The sequence below is a fragment of the Miniopterus natalensis genome, chromosome 2 (genome assembly GCF_054644295.1).
Source record: "Miniopterus natalensis isolate mMinNat1 chromosome 2, mMinNat1.hap1, whole genome shotgun sequence".
Classification (NCBI taxonomy): domain Eukaryota; kingdom Metazoa; phylum Chordata; class Mammalia; order Chiroptera; family Miniopteridae; genus Miniopterus; species Miniopterus natalensis.
Genome location: NC_142082.1, coordinates 63160486 through 63184459, shown reverse-complemented (window position 1 = coordinate 63184459; position 23974 = coordinate 63160486). Strand labels below are relative to the sequence as shown.

Below are 23974 nucleotides of genomic sequence, written 5' to 3'. Positions count from 1 at the left end.
CCTGGATTCTCCATGAAGCTTTCAAATTAAGTACCTATGACTTTGAGCTTTTTCCTTTCCCTTAAACTTTTGAATTCAGCCAAACCATATTTAGTACCTTGCAGAGGTACTAGAGTAATAATATTCACAGACTTCAGTCCCTTGTACAGCTTACTCAACCTCCAAGCAAACCCTGACTGTCCTGAGTATCTTTTTCTCCCAAGTCCCCGTCTCCCATTCTCTGTGGGACTATCAGGAGTTATTTTGTTTAACCTTAAATCCACCACTCCATACCACTCCATATTTTCCTGGTCTACATTTAAGATTTATGCCTCTTCAGTCATCTATTCAACCCATATTGTCCTTCCTTTTGAGCCCATTTCCCATTTATCTCACTCCTAGTATTTAACTTGTTTGACCCAAACTCCTGTAGTAAGTACATATTTTACTGTTTATATACTCAAGTGTGCAAAAACATAACCATTTTTTTCTATAACTCAATTTAATTCTTATTTTAAATCTCATTCCACTCTGTAAAGGAAAACTTAATCTTGCCAATCTTACAAATTCAGGCAGATTTGTTATTGCTACTTAATATGGTCTTATAATTCAATTGGGTCATCATTTAAATGTACTTCTGAGGTTTTTTCCTTGCCCTTCGTAATGACGTTAATTAAATTATAGGTTCTTCCAGATACACCTGCTTCTAGAAGATCATTGTGCAGATAGGAATCTCTAGATTCCTCAAAATATAAAACATCTGAAGTCTTATACATGGGCACAGAATGATGAGTGGAATGAAATTAAAGTATATTATTTCATTTCCATTTGCCTTCTGGTGCCAATGATCCACTAATACATAAACTATATTTTTACAAGTTCCGGTGGAGAGGTCCAGATTGTATTGTGCAAACCAGCCCCTGGCAGGCCCAACAGCTTTCTCTGAAGGCGAGCTTTCAGACAGCACTCCACTCTACAGACTCAGGCTGCATGGGCCTCTCTAGGCATCACAAGCCTTCAAGTGCCACATCCCCATACTGCTTTCACTCTTCAGCACCAGGCTTCTTGTTTCTGCCTCAGCTGAACTCAGGAATAGAAATCCAGGTTATCCCTACTCTTGGGCTCCACACTTGGGCTCCATCTTCCAGATTGGGAGGTGGAGGCAGAGAGTTTACACCACCATCACTCCTCCAGTACCCCCCACTAAATACACAGATTACTTCTAAAACATCACCTCTTCTTTCCCAAACTCTCTGTTTCTTAACCAATTCAAAGAGTTTTCTAGTTCAGAGATTTCAGGGAAAAACTTTGGCCAGTACATGTGGACCTTCTGCCTCATATCTGAAGCCTAGGCTTTTGTACCTGGAAAAGTAAAGTGTGGTGTCTTTTCTCCCTGGCTTCAACCTGACTACTGCGTTCAATCCAGCGAATGGTAGTCCTGGGCCATACACTCTAAATTTCAGTGGTTATGGGGTAGCAAAAAGAAGGCTGTACGATGAATGTCTTAGGTTATTATTCTGCCACACTCAGCTAACATCTTCACAGACTTCTTGGACTCTTGTTTTCATTTCCTGAACTAAGCAGAAAAATGGCTCTTTCCAGAGGGCATTGCTGCCCAAAATGCCCACTTAATTTCCCACACATCATGTGGCTTAAGGTCAAGAGATGCAAAGTGTCCTCTTTATAATGCTGGCAATAATTGTCATTCCTCCAGTCTCCTGTGGAAACTCCTGCTACTTAAAGATTCAGGGCATTCACATAATAGAATTTTAAAATGGACATTGATGTAATGAGATAAAGTTGATATCACTTTTCAAACTGTGATAACAAAGGTGGGAATTTTTAAACAATTTAGATAAAACCAGTTACATGACTTTAAACAACCATTCAGTTCAAGGGTATAGAAAAGTTGAGACCAAGATTAATGAAAAAGGATTTCAGTTTAAAACCATGTTTTGATATTTAGAATTAACAAAAGATATTTTTTAATTTTTTAAAAATTATTTGAATATTCACCAGAGAGGTTATAGGCCTGTGTGATTTTTTTTCTTTTGAGGGTAGTGACTAAATGGGGAATTTTTTCAAAGTTTTGTGTTTCTGTACCACAAGTAGTATTTTAAAATGAAGCATTTGTATTCTCCTGTATTCTGCTTTGTCACCATCAACCTCAGAGTCACTCAGTCTTCCCACCCACTTACTGAAGATATTATATAATCAGTCCTCATACTCTTACCCACCTCCTCAGGTCCTGCCACTCTTATGGGTTACTTTGCCATCCATGCAGAAACTCCAGTAAGTACTCTCTCACCTCCACTGTTCCAACCTCCCTCTCAAGGTCACACTTTGAACCCTGCAGCAGCCAGAACTGCTCCACTTCTAAAACAATAAATCGTTTTGTCTGGCCATAACCTTCTATCCTACTCATTTAATTTAAATACATTAATTTCCATACCCAATTATGTATGTATTTTAAATCTATAGAATCCTCTAATTTCCCCTGAGCAGCTCTCTCTCTTCATCAGAATTTTTTTTTGCATCTTTCGATGTTGTGTCTACTTGAGTCCCATCTTTCTATTATCTTCATCTCCTTTGCCCTTTTCATTACTCCTGTCGGGCAAAATCTCAGTCTTGGCTGGAATTCAAATGTCCCCTTTCTCCATGCCTGAGTCTGTGCATATGTGAGTTAGAAGATCACAAAATCATGCAACTTCATGGTCACAGCATGCACTGGTGTTCTTTCCATAACCAGTTGCTTTTCCCTTTTCTTGAAAGTAGTTATTTTAAACATCCTCCACTGTCCACAGTTTTCTAACTCTCCCACCTCCCTTTAATTCTTGACAGATGAATTCATCTTTCTGCTTCTTTCAATTTCACAAAAAGAAGGGGTTATTATTCCCTTAAATTCCTTCAACCAGCTCTACAGTTTTCCCCATCTATAATTGCACCCATCTTTGGCCACGTCCTTCCTACAGTGACACGCCTTTCATCGTGACTACGGCCACTACCTCTCCCTCTTCTTTGAGCAACATGCTCTCCTGATTTATCAGACGAACTATTGATTCCTTTCCCATTCTTCCCTCCAACTCTCCTTTCCTACCGAGTCCACTGCATGTGATACTCTTCACAGGAGCCAGGAGGAAAGAAAATTTCCCCCAACAACACATCCCTCTTCAGCTTTGCCCTATATATTTCTTCTTTCTCAAAGCCGATTTCTAGGGGATTGTCTGCCATTGTTCAGTTTCTATTAACTTCAAATTCTCCTGCAATTTTGCCGTCACACCCACCGCTCCACTGAAACTCCTCTTGTCGAGGCCACGGTGACCTCTTTGCTGCTAGATCAGTCTGGCATTTTAGATAACACAAATCGCTTCCACTTACCTTCTTTTCTTTTGGCATTATTTTAGCCTTGTAGTATTATCCATATTTTATGAACAGGAAACTGATATTCTAACGGTTATTTGGTCAAGATCACAATACTTATAGCTATAGGTGGCAAAAGTTAATTTTGTTTCGTGTTTTTTTTTTTAAATCTTTATTGATTTCAGAGAGAGGAAAGGAGAGGGAGAAAGAGAGGTAGAAACATCAATGATGAGAGAGTCATTGATCAAGCCCACAACCGGGCATGTGCCCTGACAGAGAATCGAACCCCGATCGCCTGGATCCTAGGCCGAGCTCAACCGCTGAGCCACGCCCGGCCGGGCAAAAGTTAATTTTGAATGAAGGGTTTCTGATTCAGGATTCTGATTTTTTTTTTAAGACCAAGTTTTAAAAAATATTTTTTTATTACTTTTAGAGAGAGAGGAAGCGAGCGGGATAGAGAGATGGAAACATCGATGAGAGAGAAATATCGATCGGCTGCCTCCTGCCCGCCCCCTGCGGGGCACTGAGCCCGAAACCTGGGCATGAGCCCTGACGGGGAATCGAACCGGGAAACCTCTTGGTTTATGGGTTGACGCTCAGCTACTGAGCCACACCGGCCGGGCAGGATTTTGAATTTTGCTACAGTTAAATAAAATGCTTAAATTATATTCTCATATTTATTATTCCATGGATATTTACAATTTACTTTTTTACTTAAGTTTATATATTTCCGTGGTCTTCATTGATAGCAGAGTCCACAGCATCTGAAGTAATTAATAATTTAAGATGACCCAGGAATTTCTAGGGAAAGAAAAACCTAATGAGAAAAGTTTCGCCTCATGAATTTCTGAGCAAAAATATGGACACTCAACATGTTAGACACAGAGCATTCCTCCTACGGAATATAAACTGAATCAAGGAAAAGTATAAGTAGGAACATTGAAGGAGTAAAATCTCACCCATGGTTAGGAACTAGCTTCATTGGTCTGAAAAGCCAGATGTTAAATGATCAATCTCTGATCTCTCTCTTATTGGATTTGGAAAAAAGAATTCCCATTTTTCCCTTTTCCTTCATAACAGTCTTTCCATTAAGAAGCTTATATTTTGGTGATAATAAAATTATGCAGAAGAATAGTTATAATCCATTAGAATTTTCAGTTCATTACTATGTTTATAAATATATGCAAAATACCCTGGAAGTAGAAGAAAATGAGCTGTTGAGGGTGGGCTTTCCATAGGAAATGGCACTTGAGCTAATACTTAGTAGACAGATGCTTTTGAGGTGGATACGGGAGGAAAGGGCATCTAAGGGGAGAGACCAGCATGTGCACAATGCAGAGGCATCAATATCTTGGTGTGTTCAGAGAACTACAACCAGTTGTTCCAATGCAGCATTAGTCAAGACTTTAAAAAATACAATTACCAGGGTGACAGTTTAAAGGAATAAAAGCGGCAGAGTGAATTTGTTGTTCACATAATGGAAAATTTCCAGAGTGTCCAGTTTCAAGCACAGATGGGTGGGAGGATTTAAAAGATGCCACAAATGCTCTGTTTTTCTCTCCTCTCTCTTTCTTTCTCCTTTTATTCCTCCCCCCTTCCCTTTCCCTCTTTTTCTTTCTTCTGTTAGCATGATCCTCAGACAGGCTGTTACCACAGAGACACTAAAATAGCCACCAGCAGTGCTAAGCTAAAGCATCCCCATATTCCGGGATCACAGACTGTGTGTTCATTTTGTGACTCATCTTCTGTGGATGAGTGTAAATATCTCGATAATATGTCCCCTATTGCCCTTTCCCATTTTATTTTCTATTTTCTATACATATTTTAGTTATATGCATACCAGGTTAAGAGACCTGCTCTAAACGAATGGGGACCCTTTTGTCAGATGTGAAATAAACAAGGTATATAGGCATAATACAGGGAGACAAAAATTTGCTATGGGATTTGTGATGATAGACTTATGCTATATCGTCTCTACTATGTTCATGTCATAATTTATTTAACCAATTATATATTAATATAAATGTAGTGGGGTTATTTTACCACTGCTGTTAAAACCTGCAGCAAGTGTGCTTGTACACACAAGTTTGAAGCTGTTTTCTTTGGCTATATTTCTCCAAATAAAAGTGCAAAGGAAAAGAATAATGTATATTTTGAAATATATACATGTTGGGCAATAACCCTCCAGAAAAGATTTCCAAGTTTTTACTTGCATCAACAATCTACTTGTTTCAATTTTCCAGTAGTTTAGACTCCCCGAAATTATGTATCTTTATAATTGTCAATATAATACAGTTCTATTGGAAGAGAATATTTTTGTGTATATTTTCACAAAGCAGGCTCTATCTATAGCCTTCTGTGTCCATTCATGGTTTGGTTAGTAAAAGGTGGCAGAGATGGTTGTCTCAGCATGTTTACTATCTTATGACTTAATTTCTAATCTTCAAATATGTCAGTGTGTCCACCTCAAGCAGTATGACAGGTGGGAGAGAGCACTGACACATTCTACATTTTTAGAAAAACAATAGGTTAGCAGTACAGATTATAAAGAAAAGAGCCAAGTGAAGATGGCATATTACTGGCATCATGTCTCTGTTGGAAGGGACAGGAAAATGAATGAGAGAACCATTTGGATGTATTAGGAAGCAGAAGGCAGAGAAAAGAAAGACCAAGTCTGTAAACAAAGGAACAGATGATGCCTCTATAGCCCAAGCTCCCCTCATCTTTCAGCTTGCCTTTCCTGCTTCTTCTGCTGTATCAATATGTGTGGACACACTGAAATGTACTCAGCCTTGAGATTATTAATAATTTTGAAATTGAAACCAGATGCATACAAAATAGTGTAAACCACATGCTTGGATTCTCTTGGCTTTGTTCATTCCCAATTAAGACATTTATCTCATTAAATTGCACTTTTATTTTTAGTGTCCTTAACTGAACTCAGAGGTCCAAAGAATATTTCCAGTTGCACATTTTAAAAGTATCTCTGTACATGCTACATACTAGATGCTTAATGAGAAGTTTTAATCAGTTAATTTATGAATCAATTTTCATAGGTCTGCATGGGTTTCCCTCCTGCCCCCAATCAAAGGAACTGAAATAAACAGTAATACCTACCACCTTTACCTGTTCGCCTGACAAACATTTAGTGCTAGGCCTTGATGATACACAAATGGGCCCTGGAAATTTTTATGCCCTTGATGTGTCTGTCATACTTTAAATAATGTGGGGAAGACAAAGGGAAAGTGAGAAGGAAACTTATATTTGAATAAGTGGCTCCAACGTACAAGCATAGTGCTGCCCACTTTATAGGCATTATCTTTAATTCTCATAACAACCCAGGGGCGTTTCTGTGCATATCTGCGGAAATGTGGCTTATAGATATTTATGGAGTTTCCCCAAGGTTTTAACACCAGTAATGGGAAGATCCAGGATGTAAACAGTTTTTTTGTTTTTGTTTTGTTTTAACCTTGTTGGATGTTGCTAACCCCTTTTCACTCCATCAAACCTGTTTCTTTTCAGTCATATAAAATGAGAAGATAAATAGTAAGATTCTCATCCACACGTCTTTCATTCCCAACAATTAAAATTGCTAATAATTTCATTGTTTACTTCAAATTTTCATGCCTAGAATATGCTTTTCTGTGTTTTCCTCCTTCTGTATTTTATAATTTTCCTCCTCACTAAACAGCTCTCATATTGATAGTTGAAACATGGTTTACAGTGCCTGGGGGGAAAAAAGCCTCATGAAAAATTACATCTTTTGCTCCAATGGCCATTATATATTCTACTTCTGCTCCCCACTCCCTCATTTTCCCCCCTGAACACGTCCTACTCTCTACCAGAACACTCAGGGTGTGGAAGATGATGGGGCCCATCATACATAACCTGTCCTCACTGCAGACCCTCCTCAGGTTCCAGCTCCACGCCTCTGCTACCTCGCCCTATAAAGTCCCGATGTAATGGTTTTCTTCTGAAGGACACAACTACTCTAATTCAAGTGTTAGGACTCCCTGCCAGTCATGCATGCATTTACTTATTCACTGAGCAAATAATTTTATCAAGTCTCTGCTATGTGCCAGGCATTATTCTAGCTTCTATAACTACCACTTTAAAAAAAAAAAAAAAAAAGACAAAATCGCTGTGCTCATTAGGCTTACACTCCAACACCTGCCCTAGACTAAAGTTTCCAGAAGGTAAACACGCTAGGACCATTCTAATTACTTTGCCTGCTCTTGATGAGGACAATATTCTCATGATGATGGGCATAAACATGATTTGACTGATGCTAATTTATTAGTTAAATCTTAAGGTGTGGTTTGAAATAGTGTCCTATTTTATAGGCGTTTGAGAGGGGATGCCCCCGATAAAACAAATCCGAAATAAGCTGGGTGTTAGAGTGCCAAGGAAAACTGGCAAGTTATAGGAATAATGCAACCCTAAACGGGGGATTCTCAAACTTTGCTGCACATTTATATCACCCAGGTAGTTCATGAAAATCCCGACTCCCATCCTACACCCCACATCAATTCAATTAGGGGGAGGAACCCAGGCATCTTTTTTTTTTTTTAAACTCTGCAGGTTATTTCAACATTGAGACAAGCGTGAGAGGCAATGCTCCAAACACATTTTTATCAACTTTTAATTTCCAAACAGATCAGCTGGCAATCTTATTAAATTCAGATTCTGGTATAATAGATCTGGGATGGGCCCTAGATTTTTCATGTCTAACAAGCAACCAGATGCTATGGCTGCTACTGATCTGCCTACCACACATTGAGCAGCAAGGCTCTAAACAGCGCTTGCCACCTTATCAGGGCTGTAAAACTCTGTAGGTAGCTGCCAGCCCTTTTCTGAGCAGCGGTGACCTCAAACCCCATCCAGGAGAGTGGAGTCATGTCAGGGTTCCCTGCAACAGGAACCACTTAAAACACGCTCAGGGGAGAGACTCCGATGCTGCAGGTTTTTCTGACAAGTTTGATAAAACACCCTATCCCAACCCAAAGATGAGAGGGGCCACTTGGACTATACCTGGAGAGGCTAGTCTCCTTCAGGGTCTTCAGGAAGTACCACCATCAGTCCTTGGTCATGTTTAACCAACAACTAAATCTCCCAGAAGAGAAAACAGCAACAACAACAAAACAAGCTTCATCTGCATGTGAAACTTCAGTTTTTTAGCTTCTCTATATTCTTAATGTGCTATAACCTGAGTATACACATTATTCCGTAACCCAGTGTGTGATTAGACAAATGATGGGAAAGACGTGCTCATTTGTGAAAGTGTAGCTTAGAACTGGGCAACATTTAGAAATGAGACTGATGAGTAATTATCCCAATTTCTTTCTAAAACGTGCTCTAAATGATCACTTACAACCCTCTAGCTCTCCACCCCAATTCTTTCTTTATTAACTACAAGGACATTTTATTCTTGGACTATGTTTTCCCTGTTTGCATTTTAAATTTATTTAAACCAGTGTCTCCAATTTTCAGTTTTTTCTTAGATTATAATTTAGAACAAGAACTTTACAACCATCAAAAATTACTGACAAAGTGAAAGAGAAATGTACACATTCAAGAAAGAAACCTGTCTTTTTTGCAAAATGAAGAAAAACGTGACTGCATTTTAACCTTTTGGTCACAGGGGTTCTGATATAAATCCAAAATATCTTGCTGCATTTGCAATTGACATAATTTTACCAGTACAAAATGTATTCTATAATATAATTCTATGTACTATGTATTGGATATACCAATAGTAAATGCCCAATAAAAAGTCAGTGCATACTAAACCAGTGATTCTAATGAATTTCATCTTCTACTATGAATTTATTGTACAGAGTGAAGCAGATTTGAATAGGAAATAGGGTTGGTAGGAAAGTGGAATACGAATGTATTTAAAACAAACAAACACACAAACGCAAAAACTCCCCAAAGTGCTTGTTTTTAGAGAATTAGAGATTACAGGTCACTTCAAATAATCCATCAATTACAGAAACTCATTCAATAGAAAGGCTATTTTGTCTGCAATAACAACCCCCCAAAAAGATATATTTTCAGATGCATCTTTTCTTTAATCAGAGCAGCCTTTTACAAGTGCAATTGCAGCAATGCATCCAACCACGGTACACCTCCATCACAAGCACCAGTTACTCAGTTCATTTCTTCCCAAACTGGGTCTAAGATGAATCCAACAGCTCGGCACTATTCATTCCAGCTGTAGTCAACTGAGGAAGTCTTTTATGCAAATAAAAACCCCTCTAGTTTTCTGTTTATTTGTGTGACTTAGTAAAAGTAAAATGAACATAGTGTCTAAGTGGCAGGGTCACTGCCTGAAACGCAGTAGGTTCACAATATGTGATTTTATTTTCCATTATATTTATATTATTTTAAATGTTTTCCCTTTACTTAGCAAAGTATAATTAGATAAGTACTTAACACCCTTGTTTTGTATATAGTAAAAAAAAAAAAGCATCCCTTGTAAAACTTATCCAAAATAAAACAATGTTTTGTTTTAATGAGTCAACTAAACTTGGTCTTTAGGATGTGTACTGTATTTTTCAGGAAACTAGTAGTTTTCTATTACTGCTTTAACAAATTACCTCAAAATTAGCAGCTTAAAATAATATCCACTTCTTAACTCCCACTCCTGAGTGAGAAGTCTGGGTGTGGAGTGGCTCAGCTGTCCTCTGTGGGTGTTTTGCAGAAATGAAGGTATCAGCGGAGCCGTAGGGGTTTCTGGAAGCACTGTGGACGGGCCCACTTCACTCTCATTCAGGCTGTTGGTGAATTCAGTTCCATGCGTTTATAGGACTGAAATCCCCATTTCCTTGCTGACTGAGAGGCGGCTTTCTAGTTCCTTAAGGCTGGGTGTCTCTCCCTATTTTAATAATGTCAATTACTTTCATAATGTCATAATGCCAGTTACTTTTGCAAGGACCCTCTTGCTATGTGACATAATGCATTCATAGGTTCCATGCTTGCAAGCATGAACATCTTTGGGGGCCTATTCCGTCTGCCACAGATAGGTTCATAAATGGAATCTGAAAATACTGAGCTTCCCTTCTGAAAGCCCAACAGAATGATCAAGGAAGCTCAAAGGGGAAGAAAACATCGATGTCTGACGATTCCTCCTGGCTCAGTGAGACAGATGTTTTGTGAGTTTTGTTTTTCTTTTCTGATGTCTACATTCACTACTAAGGTCTTTTAGAAATCATCTACAATGGGACTAACTGGCATTCTGCACCAAGCAGTGTGACTGGGATTGTTGGTATGTGATGCACTTCAGTGTGTCCTGAGTCTAGCATAAAGCACAAAAGGGAATTACTGTTATTCACTTAAGTTCTATTAAATCTCTTAGTTTGAAAAAATTTATAAGCCAACTTGTACTCAGTTATTCTCCACTGAAATAGGTACATTTATTTGCGAAATACATCTGTAAATGAGATGGGAAAATGGTTTGTTCTAGAGTGCTTTTTGTAGGAAAAAAATCCTTTGTAGGACTAGATCAGAAAACGAAACATATGCAGGATAGTTGGCTTTGCTAAATTTGAATGCTTAGATGACTCAAGGTAAGTATGTTAAAGATAAGCTATACACCTATACACCTATTATTGAAATTCTTCTCATTGCAAGTTAATTTTAATGGCTATTCGTAGGAAAATCTGTAAATCAGGTGGGACTTTTTGCTGTTGAAAAATGATTAAAAGGATCATAAATGCAAAGCTGTCTCGACATAAAGCAACAGTGTTTTTTAATACCTGGTTCATGGTTAGCATTGCCCACATTCATTTGACTTTGAAAATGTTTAGAATTTTACAATTTAGCTATAAATAATTTATTTATTTTTTTAGAATTTTAAAGTTGTTATTTAATTTGTGTGTTTTTTCTTTGCTCATTTCACTTTACCTTTAAAGTACAATGTTGGTGCTCCCCACCCTGCCCCCCATGAATCTTCTAGAGTTACCTTCTCTGGAGTATTTTTTCTTCTTAATGCAATGGAGGATTCAGAATGTATGTGCAGTAATTTATATACAAAAATACTTTTCTTCATACATTTCACCAGATCTCATAACTTTGAAAAAATACTATTACCCAGTATTACTTGAAAGATTTACATAACAATTCCCAAAGTACATTTTACAGTCCATTCCATCTAAACTTCACATTACCAAGAAAATACCTTGAGAAAGCTTAACACAAAATTATGAATTTGAAATGATACAAAGTGTATTTGCAAAATAGAAATCAGTGCTTTTTGTGAAATATAGTGTCAGGGTTACTTGTACATATGTAGTCAATGAATATTATAATTACATTTTAATTATTCTGAAATGTGAATTTATGATCTTTCTGAGGGAAGTAGCTGGTTCACAGTGGCCCAGTGCATTTATTTCTTTATCCTTTTAAATAAAAATTACAGTTGAGAGTTTTAGGGAATTCCAGTTTTCAAAATGAGCAAACTATATGTTATAAAAGACTTTAAATTTGCCCATTCTACCCACAGAAAACAATCCCTATTTTGTAAAGGGATTACATTATGGTACATCATATACATTGCAAAGATTACATTCCTCCAATAATTTTGATATTCTCCTTAATAGCATCCAGGATGTTGTACATGTGCCTCGGTAGCACTGTCATTAGCCATCACGATCCTGTCTCTCTGGTAGACGTGCACATGTCAGAGGCACAGGTGAAGAGCAGACAGGAGGAGGAACATATTCATTTCTATCCAGTATGTGTTGTTTCATTAGTTTTCCCCAACTGATAATAATCTTTTGGAAAATGGAAGAAAATCTACCCTTGTGCTTAGCACAATGTCTTGCTTGTGATAGACATAGGCTAAGAGTAAATATATTTAGTAAGTAAATAGTTGATGATAATAGTTTTTATTTTTGTTAAAGCTTCAGTGTACTGTGCCTCAAACTGTACGAAGGACAGTAATTCTTTGTGATTTAGTGAATTCCTAACATTCAGTCATTCTTGGTTTACCTTCATTTACCTTACTATGTGTGAGCCTGCTCATCTTTACTTTTGAATCAATCCTATTCCTTGTATTCACATTTGAACTTACCTTTTCTGTATCTAATATATACATGAATTTCTATAAGTAAACATTTATTCACATGTTATAAGTCAAGTTTATTCCTTCCATTTTTTTTTTTTTTTTTTTTTTTTTTTGTAGGACTCATAAAATTTTCCTTGGTTATTCCCATCTGTTCTCTAATCTCCTAAAGTTTTTTTTTTTTTTTTTTACTATTCTCTTGCAATTATTATACTTGTCAAATACATAATTTTATAAGTTTTCTATTTTTCTCTTTATTAGATATAAGTAACTTTATTGTTTCAACTGTATCTATTTTTTTCTCCAAGTTCATGAAGAGAAGATATATCATTCTTAATAATTTATTTTAATAATTAGTTTTGATTGACTTCATTTTTAGGTGAGATTTTTAACATTTGGTATATTGTCTTTATAAGTATAGCACTTTGGTTAACTTTCCAATGAAGATAATACTAAAGTATGTGTTTTAAGGAAAATACCTCTGCTGTTGGAAGACTGATTACTTTTTACATTCATGGATGCTAGTTTCTTTTCTAATCCTACTCCGTTGTCAAATTTTTTCTGGATATTCTATGTCTTAGTTTATTCACCTGTAAAATGAGGAGGTTAGACTAAATGATCTCTAAAGTTCCATGCTCTGACCGTTTAAATCATAGTCCTGGCCCTCGTGAGATTTCCAAATGAAAAGGGACATACGAACTCATCATGAGAAAAAAGGAAAAGCAAGTCAAAGGGCCTAAGAAATGGAAAATGATGATAAATATTAGAGTGTGCTGAGCAAAGAGGTCCTTAGGCTCAAACACTGTCAGTTTTATGGATTTTTCTTGTGTAAAAAAAACCCCAAAACAACATTTGTTGAATGAATCTGATAGAAGAATGCTTACAACCTCACAGCACACTGTTTAATTCCAATAGCAATGATAATAGCAGATATTTGTAAAGCACTTCATTGTGTGAAATATTTTGCATGAATTAATTTATTTGACCTTTAAAATTATACCATGAGATAGAATAAGTTAATAATTTCCATGAAGATGAGTCTTAGGAGGGGTAATTTTTTGGAAAACAGGACAAATGACTTTTCTTGAAATCAGGACTGTATACAATGCTGTTTTTACATCTATAACTTTATTTAGCCTGCATTCGAAACTTCCACCAGTGGGTACTAGATACTGTTAAATTCATTTACATTAGATAAACTGAGGCATAAGGTATGTTAAATGACTTTTTTTTTTTACTTTTTTTTTTTTTAGCAAAAAGTGATATTTAATCTCAAGGCCTATCTTCTTGGTTCTAACTACCCATTTCACCTGCTTATATTTCCTGGATCTTATTCAGTATTGTCCGCAACAGATATGTCATTCTTGATAGTCACACAACATGTGAATTTATATTTACGTCTTACATTGTACACTTGACATTTTATTGTCTTTTTTCTTCAATTTTCAACATGACTCTTCTGCATGTGGGATTTTTTAGTGCATCTACAAGCAAAATATTGCAAATGCCTTGGACGACATATTCTCAGGAGGTTAGCCTCATGTTGGACTATCTACCGCATGGGCACACAGTAATGTTTATTAAATTGAGTAGAATTGACAGTCATAAGTATGAAATAAACTAAGTAAATTAATGTCTTTAAGATTCCATCTGTATCATAAAACCCAACATTAGAAAGGCAGTTATGGCTCCCGTGCTTTCATGGCTGATGTAGTGTTTAGTAAATTAGTTCCCTGCCCTTTCAAACTTGTAAAATAGGCTTGAAAGGAAATTACGAAAATGATAAATTCTCTGGTTTATCATATGTGGATTAATTCTATTAGTATAACAAGTTTCTTTATCAGCTCTAAATTATTTATCCACTATATTCCATACTATAACCTGTCTTTTATATTCCTTGGTTTAAGGCTCCATCTTTCACTTAAATTGTCACTACTACCTTCTAATAAGTCTCCAGAAACTTTTTCAACACAAGCTCTCCACATGGCCAAAGTGATTTTTCAAAACAAAAATTTCGTGATCAAATCCTTAAAATTCCTGTCACCTGTGGGGTAAAATTGCAACCTCTAAGTATGACATGAATCCCTTTATTATTTGCAGTACACTTACGTCTCCAAGCTCTGTGTCAATATCTCTTTTATTCTGTTCATCCTGTCATCCAAGAATAATAATATTTGTGGTTCTTCATTTATGACATGCTCATTTTTACACGTATGGTTTGCACACTATTTCCTTTTCCTCTTTTCTCTCTTATACTCAGCCTAAACCTTACCTCCTCTGAAAGGGCCCAACTTAAAAAATCACCTCCTTTGGGAAGCTTTCGCCAACACTTCCCATGACTGGGCCAGGTCCTGCTCACATAGCATCCTGGCAATATGTATTTATCCCACAGTGTTTTGAGATGAGAAAGTTTTCTCATTGACCCTTTATACCATAATCTGAATTCACCAAGGGACTCTGTCTTCCTCACAGTCACATCCCTGGTAATTACCTTACTAAAATAAACATGTAGAGAATGAATGACAAAATTATTTCTTTTAAAATCATTGCAATATTCTTACTTCTTGACATTAGTGGGTTCAGTCTTAAAGTTCATCCAATTTTGTTTTATGCCCTTAAAGGAATACATTTCAAGTTTAGGGGTTTATCAGAGAATAACATGCTACTATTTTTAGGCCAGTTATATAAAACGAATGACATTTAAAAATGATTATACACTGTATGTATTTATGTATACAGCATCTGAAAAATATACATAATTTTAAAAATCAGAAATAGAAATAACTAGAAAAAACAAGATGGGTCTCTTTGCTTAGGAACTACCAATTTTTTAATTGTTTGATTTTTTTTTTTTTCTGCTTTAAGTCCATTTACATAACTGAATGAAAGTATCTTTTAATGGGTACTTATTGATGACCTTCACTATAAAAAAGGCACAAATTACACAAGTCTGCAAAATATTTTGAGCAATTGACTGCTTTCCTGCAGTGAGCAAACCTACAGGACAGAAGAGGCCTGGATGTCTGTGTCCCGGGCCTTGGCTAGCAGAGGCTGCTCAGGCCGGCCTTACACTGCATTCTCCACTGTCTGCCACAGGGCAGGGCCCCGCAGGGTCCTCACCTCGCTGAGGGGAGGCTGGGCCCCGAGTCTCCAGACAACGGACTGCTTAACTTCTCCTGGAACAGCAGTCAACTGAGACATTTTCTGGGGACACAAATTAGAATCTTTATGAGAGATTTCTGTGCTGTCAGCTCAACTTCATGCACCATCCCTAATACTGCTTCAGTGATGTTGTTTCATAGCAAGATCATGCCTGGTGTTTTCATAAAACACACGCAGAGCTCCCAAAACACAAAGGATGTGGATTTTTTTCAAACACACCGACACTATAAAACTGTTTTAAAAAGAAGCATTTATTTTTCCTTTTTCTTTTAAACCACCACTGATATAAGCAAAACTGACAAGAGAACTCTTAAAAAAAAAATAGGTTAAGGAATTTACCCTTAAGAGTCAAATAATATAAATTGTTTTTCCCCTGTAGCTGATATTGCTATGTTGGTTTTAAATTTCCCAACTAAATGAATAAAATTAATGAACAATTTTCTCTGTGGTGTAAGAATACATTTGGCAGTGCAAAGATCAGAGCAATCTCTTCTTCATTAAACTGGGCAAAGAGGACTCCTGGTTCTCAAACTGTTAAATGGATAAGGGTTTTTAATGAATGGAACATTTATTTTTGTGCCAGCTCAACTAACAACATTGACATGATTAGCATACATTTTGGCAACTGTTCTAGCACAAGGTATTAGTAAAAAGAGGCTATTATCTTTGAGCTTAATTTACTTTAACTTCCCCTGTTATAAATGTTTTTAATGTGAATGAGATGCTTTTATAAAGGAAACCCTGGCACAGCGAGTTATTCAAAAATACGTCATTTTTTTAAAAGTTACAGGCATTTCTTGTGCTAGAGATGATATCCATACCTCAAAACACATGAAACTTCTCCAAATTTAGAAATGAATAAAATATTTTGTTATTTTACTGATGGTTAAATCATTGCATTTATGGAGATTTTTTTTCAATTAATGGTGATACTTGTTTCATATATAGTTCCTTCCTTTAAAAAGGAGAAATAGGATATGAAAAAAAAATGACTGGTAGAGAATGGTCTCTTCAATGGCTATACATTAATTATGAATGAAAAGTTTTAGGGATTCAATGATCTCAGTTCCTTAGCTCAGTTGCTTCTCATACAAAAGAAATTTCCAATAAAAACATACTTTCTTTTTGTAAAAAACACCACTGCCTTACATTTTATTCATATTGTCAAATTGAAATCAAGGAAAATGAGGTTGGTACAAATTCAAAAGGTCTTGGGTGTTTGCATTCAAATTTTTTTGCAGTGTTTTTATTTTAAAATTTATTGAAAGCTATTGTAATACAGCTAACAGGGCTGCTATTCCTATGTAGTAAAATGAATGTTTATAATTGATACTAAATCAATAAATTAATATGCATGTGTACATGCATGGGTTTAAATTATCATATGAACGTCTAGCAAACATATGGACATACTCTCTATTATATATATGTGTGTATGTCTATAACTACACATATATTTAATAATTTACCCAATGTTTGAGTAATAAATTCATTTAATATAAACTTGAGCGTAACAGAATATTTACAGTTTACCCACATTTACCTAGAAGCAAATGAATGCCAATAACAGGCACTTCAGTGAAAGAACAAGTCCAGGTTCAACTAGAAAATGGTAAAAATGAGAAAGAAATTATGAAAATATATGCTTTTAATTTGCAGACATATAAACACTTTTGGTACAGTACAGACACAGGATGCCAAACAAGTAGAATGATCCAGTTGAAGCTAGCACATTACTTGTTTATACAGACAATTTTGCTATAGCTCTCATAGAAAATAAAATTTCTAGTTCACAAAGTGAAAGTGATCAATCACTGATGAACCAGTTTGCTTCATTGCAAAGGATTCAGCAAAAGCTAAATTATCAAAGAAATCTGCTTCTGGACTTACAAATACTCTTGGACTTAATCCAAAGCCAAAGAAAGGAAGCTAGAAATGGTAGCCAACAAACCTAAACAACAACAAAAAGATACGTATAACTTTCATATAAAAGGCCCAACTAAAACAACCAGTAGTCTACACCAGCTTATAGAATGATTCTGCTTTAATATGATTTTTAAAATGTTCTTATATGGTGGATGAGTTTAAGCACATAAAAATCTAACCTATAACCCACGTATGAAGTAGTGCTCACAAGTTTTGAAAGCACCAAAATGTTGTGAACACCTATGAAGCAACTAAGGATGAAATATTTCTTGCTTCCCACTGTTTTTCTTGGCCACAATTTCTAGTTACATTTTCTGTAAGGAAGGATATATGTGTCTTTCCCCCTTTAATAATAGCAAGTGCAGTGGTAAAGCAAAAAAAGGCAGTTTGAGTACACAGAAAGTAAAATAGTCCTCAGCAGGTCAAATCTTTAACACATGGCAATGTTTTTATCCTTGCTAAAAAAAAAAAAAAAAATTAAAAAAAAAGTTGCACTTCTTTGTAATTAATGCCTTCTCTTTCAAACTATGCATGACATACTTGTGAGGTAAACATTCTGTTTACATATACATTTCTTATCATTCATGTAACTGGGGTGAAATTCAATTTACTTTAATTGCGTATTTGTTAAATGTTAAAAACAATCTATTTAAAATATACTCTTTCATTAATTTGCTGTACAACAACTGTCATGTACAATACCTCAACTCAAAACAGTTCCCTGCAAAGGAGCAGCTGATGCCCTCTTGTGGTTAAAAGGCTTTTTAGACCAAAAAAAAAAAATGCAGTGTGTCATTTTCTTACCTTACTCCTAGATTTTATCAATCATCTGCTTGGTGTATGAAAGCTGCAAATCGCATCCAAATTTTTTTTATAATATTTCTATAGCTGTTAGTAGTAATTTTCATTAAAAAATGCTGTACACGTTTTATAGCCTCTGATTTTGAATTTAAAAACCTGTAAACAGCTATTTACAATATAGTACAAGTTATAAATTAGTAGTCCTTCATTGGAACTCATCCACACCATCTAGTTTAGGTGATGAAGACTACCCAAAGTCAATTAAAACATCTCTGCGTTATTCCACAGTGAAGTATCAGATATTAGAAATATCCATCGGTTTCCTCTCTCTCATGTGCAAGTCAATTTTTCCTTTTAGTGGAATTTGTACTTCCAGACTTTCATCTTCCCTGGGATGCTTTTTTCCTCTCCGTAAGCAGATGTATATGCCCATCCCCGTCACCAGTGTGATAGAACCCAAGCTTATTACAGACAGAGCTACTAAGGTGGGCACACAGGACACGGGCTCCACTTTCCTGTGAGTCGGTTCTATTGAGATTTGTGGCTCTTTCTCCTCTATATTAATTTCTGGCTCCTTTCTTAAGAGACTCTCGATGTAGCTCTCGTTACTGACAGTGTCATTAACAAAGAGGTTCACCATGACCGTGGAGTGGAGAGGCTCTGGGTAGCCATGGTCACTCACTTTCACCAGTAATCGGTGGAGTCCATAATCTGTCTGCAGCAGCGCCTCTTCCAAGGTGATGTTGCCAGTTTTGGGGTCAATCCTGAAGGACTCGGGCCTGGGACCTCTTCTTCCTATGATGCTGTAAGCTATGACAGCATTCATGCCTGTGTCCTTGTCAACGGCATAGACCTCTGTCACTGGGGAGCCCGGGAGAGTGGAAGGTAATACCAACAGATAAGACATATTAGACTGCGGAAATAAGACGAGGGGGGGGTTGTCATTGATGTCTAGGAGGAGAATGGTGATTTTTGCGGTAGAGGAGAGGGCAGGCTCACCCCCGTCCATGGCTTCGACCCACAACGTGTAGGAGCTTTGCTGCTCTCTGTCCAGAGAGACTTTGGCTCTCAGCATGCCCTTTCCTGTGTCTATGACAAAAATATCACTCTGGTTCAACACGGAGAGAGCGACCCATCCATTTCGCCCCGCGTCAGCATCTGTGACACTAATCACTCCGATTTCACCGTATCCTGGGAAGTTTTCTGGCACAAAGAAGCTGAAGTCCTTGTTGATGAACCTAGGGCTGTTGTCGTTTTTATCCAACACCGTGAGAGCCACAGTGGCTACTGATTCTCTGGGTGGCTTCCCAGAGTCAACAGCTCTGACCGTGTACCTGTACTTTTCTTTCTCTTCTCGGTCCAGCTGAGTAGAAACTGTCAGAATCCCTGTGGCACTGTCTAAGGAAAAATAGGATGGAGCGTCGTGTCCCAGAAAATACGAAACTTGGCCTCTCTCGCCGCTGTCAGCGTCTGTGGCATACAGCTTAGTCAGAAAGGCGTTGGGCGCGTTGTTTTCTTCAATGGTTAGTTCTATCAAGGGTTGAAGGAAAATAGGAGCATTGTCGTTGTCATCTAAAAGTTGCACTTTAATCATTTTTTTGACATGAAATCCCTCGGAGTTCCAGGCCACCACACCTATTTCATAGAACTGCTGTAGCTCATAATCCATTGGTTTTGTGGTTTCTAGCAAATACTCGTTACTGTAGGGCTCGTAGGGTGATAACCTAAATGGCCCTTCACCGTCCAGATGGCAGTTCACCTTGTATTTACCTTCCGGATCTCTAACTGTGAAGAAAGCAATCGGAGTGTTAACAGGTTCCAGCTCTTTCAGATAAACGACACCATCGATCTCATTTGCTATGTAACGAGGGAGGATTTCAGGCGGCCTGAAAATGACTTTGATGATGGACACCAGGGCGGTGATCACAGCAGGGATGCAGCCCGGCCCATTAGCAAGGATGGTGAGCTTGTGTGTCTGCAGAACGCTTCCCCCAATCTTACGGAAAAGCGTAATGACTCCGGTGGTTTCATCCAGGTGGAATAAATCCTTGGATGCTGGTGGAACTTTCTGGCTGTAGGAGTAGGTGATCAGAGCATTGGTCCCCAAGTCTCTGTCCACAGCCTGGACAACTGCAACCGGAGTGCCCACTGTAGCGTTCCCATACACAGTGACATTGACCTGGGAGTCTGCGAAAACAGGGCAGTTGTCATTAATGTCACTTACGCCGATGGTGAGGGTGGCACTGCCCAGCAGCGGTGGAGACCCGCCATCCTCAGCTATGATGATGCTCACGTACTGGTCTTGGGTCTCCCTGTCCAGCAGGCCCGTGACAATTAGGTAGGGGGTGCGCTCCCCGCTCTCATTCTCCTCCACGTCCAGCGTGAACATGCGGTGGTAGTCCAGCAGGCGGTAGGTCTGCACCCCGTTGGAGCCCACGTCTGGGTCCATGGCAGGATGCTCTATGGCCAGCCGGGTGTTCACAGGTGTATTTTCTGGGACCCAAACCGAGATTTGGGAAACGGGGAACTGCGGGGCATTGTCATTGATGTCCCGGATAGCGATTTTCACCTTCACAAACCTAAAGTATTCCTGAGGCAGGACCAGCACATCCAGAAGCAAAAGACAGGAGTCTGAGGAAGGCGAAGAGGAGATGGCAATGCTGCCGCCCCAGGCGGCCCCTCCGCCTCCTTCAAGACACAGGGCCTCCCGGTCGATCTCCCGGGCAGAAGTGTGCAGCTCCCCAGAGCGGTTGTCCAGGGTCACGTACTGGCCGCTGGGTCCCCGGGAGGCCAGGCTGAAGGAGAGCGCAGGGCCGGGCGCGCCCGGGCGCTCGGGGGGCTGCGGCGGCCGGTCCTGCGCCCCCGCCGCGCCCGGCACCAGCCGCAGGTCCTCGGCCAGGCTGCCGATGAGCACGCCGGCCGGCAGCCCCTCGTTCAGGCTGTACAGAAGCTCCGTGGCGCGGCTGTAACTCGCGAGGCAGTGGAAGGGTCCCACGAAGAGGAAAAACAGAAACAGGGGCTGAAATGGGGGGGGGGGGCGGGGGGAGAAGCCTCGTTACACACGGGGTGCAGCACGGAGACCGGAGTTAGAAACCCGCGCCCGGGTCGCGGCCGCCCGGCGTCTCCCTTCCCAGGGGCAAACCCCCTCCTGGGAGAGCGGGGTGAAAATGAAACTTGCTGCAAGGAGGACACCTACGGGCATCGCCGTCGTCCCCAAAACTTATTTTTTCCTGTTCACTTTCTACCCCCGCCTCCCGTCACCGCTCTCATCCAGCTCACACTCGCGATCCCGAACCGACAGCACCCCTGGGAACGCGCGCCAGAGTGGAGGGGACTCTCCCGCGGGGGCTGCGCGGCGCGACAGGGCGCCCGCCGGGCGGGGTGCGGGGCCGAGGGGCTCGGTGGCCAGAGGGCTGAGCGGTGGGCGGTTTATCCGCTTATTTCCCATTGGAAGGTTCCTGCCACTAAAATTCCCGGGACGCGAAATGTGTTACATCCCTTATTATGGAGCCAACAGCAGCAATAATAACAGTTACCATTACGGATAGAAACAGGGAAAACATAGTAACGCTTTCTGCTCGGACACCCCCCCTCCCCCATTAAGTAAACAGTTTAAGTCAGAAGAAGTAATTTTCGTTTCAGCATGGACCTAAAATTAAATCGAATACATCTGGATCTTCACCCCTTGGGGTGCGCTCACGAATCCCCCTCCCCGAGAGGAAGAGAGGGAAGCGCGGAAAACGATGATGCAAAAACAATTTGTCAACTGCGGGGGACAGTCGCAGCCGGATGCCGGCGGCGGGCAGGGATCGCCGAACCCCAGCATCCAACGCGGACTGAGCCCCACTCCCTTCCCCTCCGCCTCATCTGTCCACATTTCTGCTTCAGAAACTTCCTCTCACGACCCAAGGTCTTGCCTATTTCTTGCTAAAATGAAGACACATTATCCCAAACTCCCTCCCTGCTCCCTCCCCAACCTTCCCGCGAAGTTTGGATGAAGGTAAAAGGTTTGAAAACCCTCCAGGAGTGGGAAATGCCCACGGTACCGCACCTCCTCGCGGGGCTTCTGCGCCCCAACCCTTACCGGCAGGTTTCTGTGGCTGGTGCTGCTCCTGGGACGACTGAGCTGCCCCATATCCAGGCGCGGGTGCCAGGCAGCCGGGCGCCAGCTCAGTGCCAGGGCCCGCGAGCCGCGCGCAGTCCCCCGGCCGCGCATTCCCCGCGAGGCTGCGGTCGGCGCGCCCGCGACCGGAGGGAGGCGGAAGACACGCCCCCTCCGTTCATGCAAATCGCAGGGGAACTTCAGCCAATAGTCACTGGCTGGTTCCTCAGCGCGGGAGCGAAAGGGGGCGGGGGGCGGGGGCAGGAGCGCACGGTCCGGGCTTCCAGCCCCGCACGTCGGCAGGTCCAGGCGCCGCCGGAGCGGCGGGAATGCGGGGCTGGCCTCTGATGACGGCGAGGAGGCGCCACCCGGCCGGGCACCGGAGGCGCGCCGCACTCAGCCCTCCGCGCCGCTCAGAGCCCAGGCGCACAGGTGGCGAGCCCGAGAGCGAGCCCCGGGATGAACACAGCAGCCGGCGTTTGTATCCGAGCTAACAGAGAGGGATGCGGCCTCGCCGAGCGGTCACCGGCGCGATCCCCAAGCGCCTGCGTTGCCACCAGGTCTAACGAGAAAGACTTGGGATCCGGTCGTGTTTGCACAGAAGGGGGGCGGAAAAATCCACTTTTCTTTGCGGAGGGAAGGGATTTCAAACTCTGAACGGCCGCCTGAACCGGAAAAGCAAATAAGCATGTAGATGAATGAATTCGGTGAAGGTCTGGACCTGCTCTAATTTTGAGTCTTCGCTGTTGGTGGCGGCAGAGCTTCTGCTCGTTTCCTAGTTTTAGGCGCAAGTGTGTCCTCTGGGTGTACGCCTTGTGCTCTTGCTGCTTAAAAGGCAGCTGCGGCTTCTGGCCAAGGGAAGGAACCAAGGGGAAAAGGGGAAACAATTGTGGGGGAACACAAGGGGTTCTGCCCGCGAGCAATTTTAACATGTTTCTCTTAGGGGTGCATCTTTTTTTTGGAGGGTGCTCGATGAAGTCTAGGTTTAAAAAAGGATTACTTTCCAAATTATTGGGTTTTTGTTTGTTTGTTTGTTTTCTTGTAATGCTTACGGGGAAAGTGGCCCTTTAGAAAGGAATCCTGAAGGAGTGTGGTGCAAAATGCTTGGATATCCTCTCTGGCTCTGCCACTAAACATCCATATGACCTGTTTCCTCACTTAGAAAATCAGGGCTGGAGGGAGTTCAGTGCATTAAGTCAGTGAAACACTTTGATCTGCAGGGTGTCATAGAAGTAATGGAAAAGACCATTGGCCTCCCTGAGTAGACATTTCTCTTCCTCATTAGGTTTCCAGATATCCTGTGCACTGCCCTGAACATAAAACCCTCCTGCTGAATGCTTAGTGACTGAGCCTAGAACAGAAAAAGTCTTCTTGGGTCATAGAAAAGATCTGACGGCCTTGAGCTTTCCGTAGGAACCACTTTAATTTTCTTTTTAATTCTACCTTATGCTAGCTGGGATATAAATAACTTGGCTGAGCTAATTGTTTTTCTTCTGACCCTTCCTATTTTCTCATCACACTAATCCTAAAGACAGGAAGTCCTAAATATCGACAGCACACTGCGTCGGAATACTTGGCCT

The 23974-nt window shown here is 40.2% G+C and overlaps 1 protein-coding gene across 1 annotated transcript; it reads right to left on the bottom strand.

Annotated features, from left to right (window-relative positions):
* Positions 1–17965: 17965 nt before the first annotated feature.
* PCDH20 (protocadherin 20) lies at positions 17966–22508 on the bottom strand. The gene is made up of 2 exons (XM_087814303.1): positions 22377–22508; positions 17966–21311 (listed from the first exon to the last, which is right to left on the bottom strand). The coding sequence occupies exons 1-2, from the start codon at positions 22506–22508 to the stop codon at positions 18588–18590; spliced, it is 2856 nt and encodes a 951-aa protein (XP_087670429.1). The 3' UTR covers positions 17966–18587.
* Between the last annotated feature and the right edge of the window lie 1466 nt (positions 22509–23974).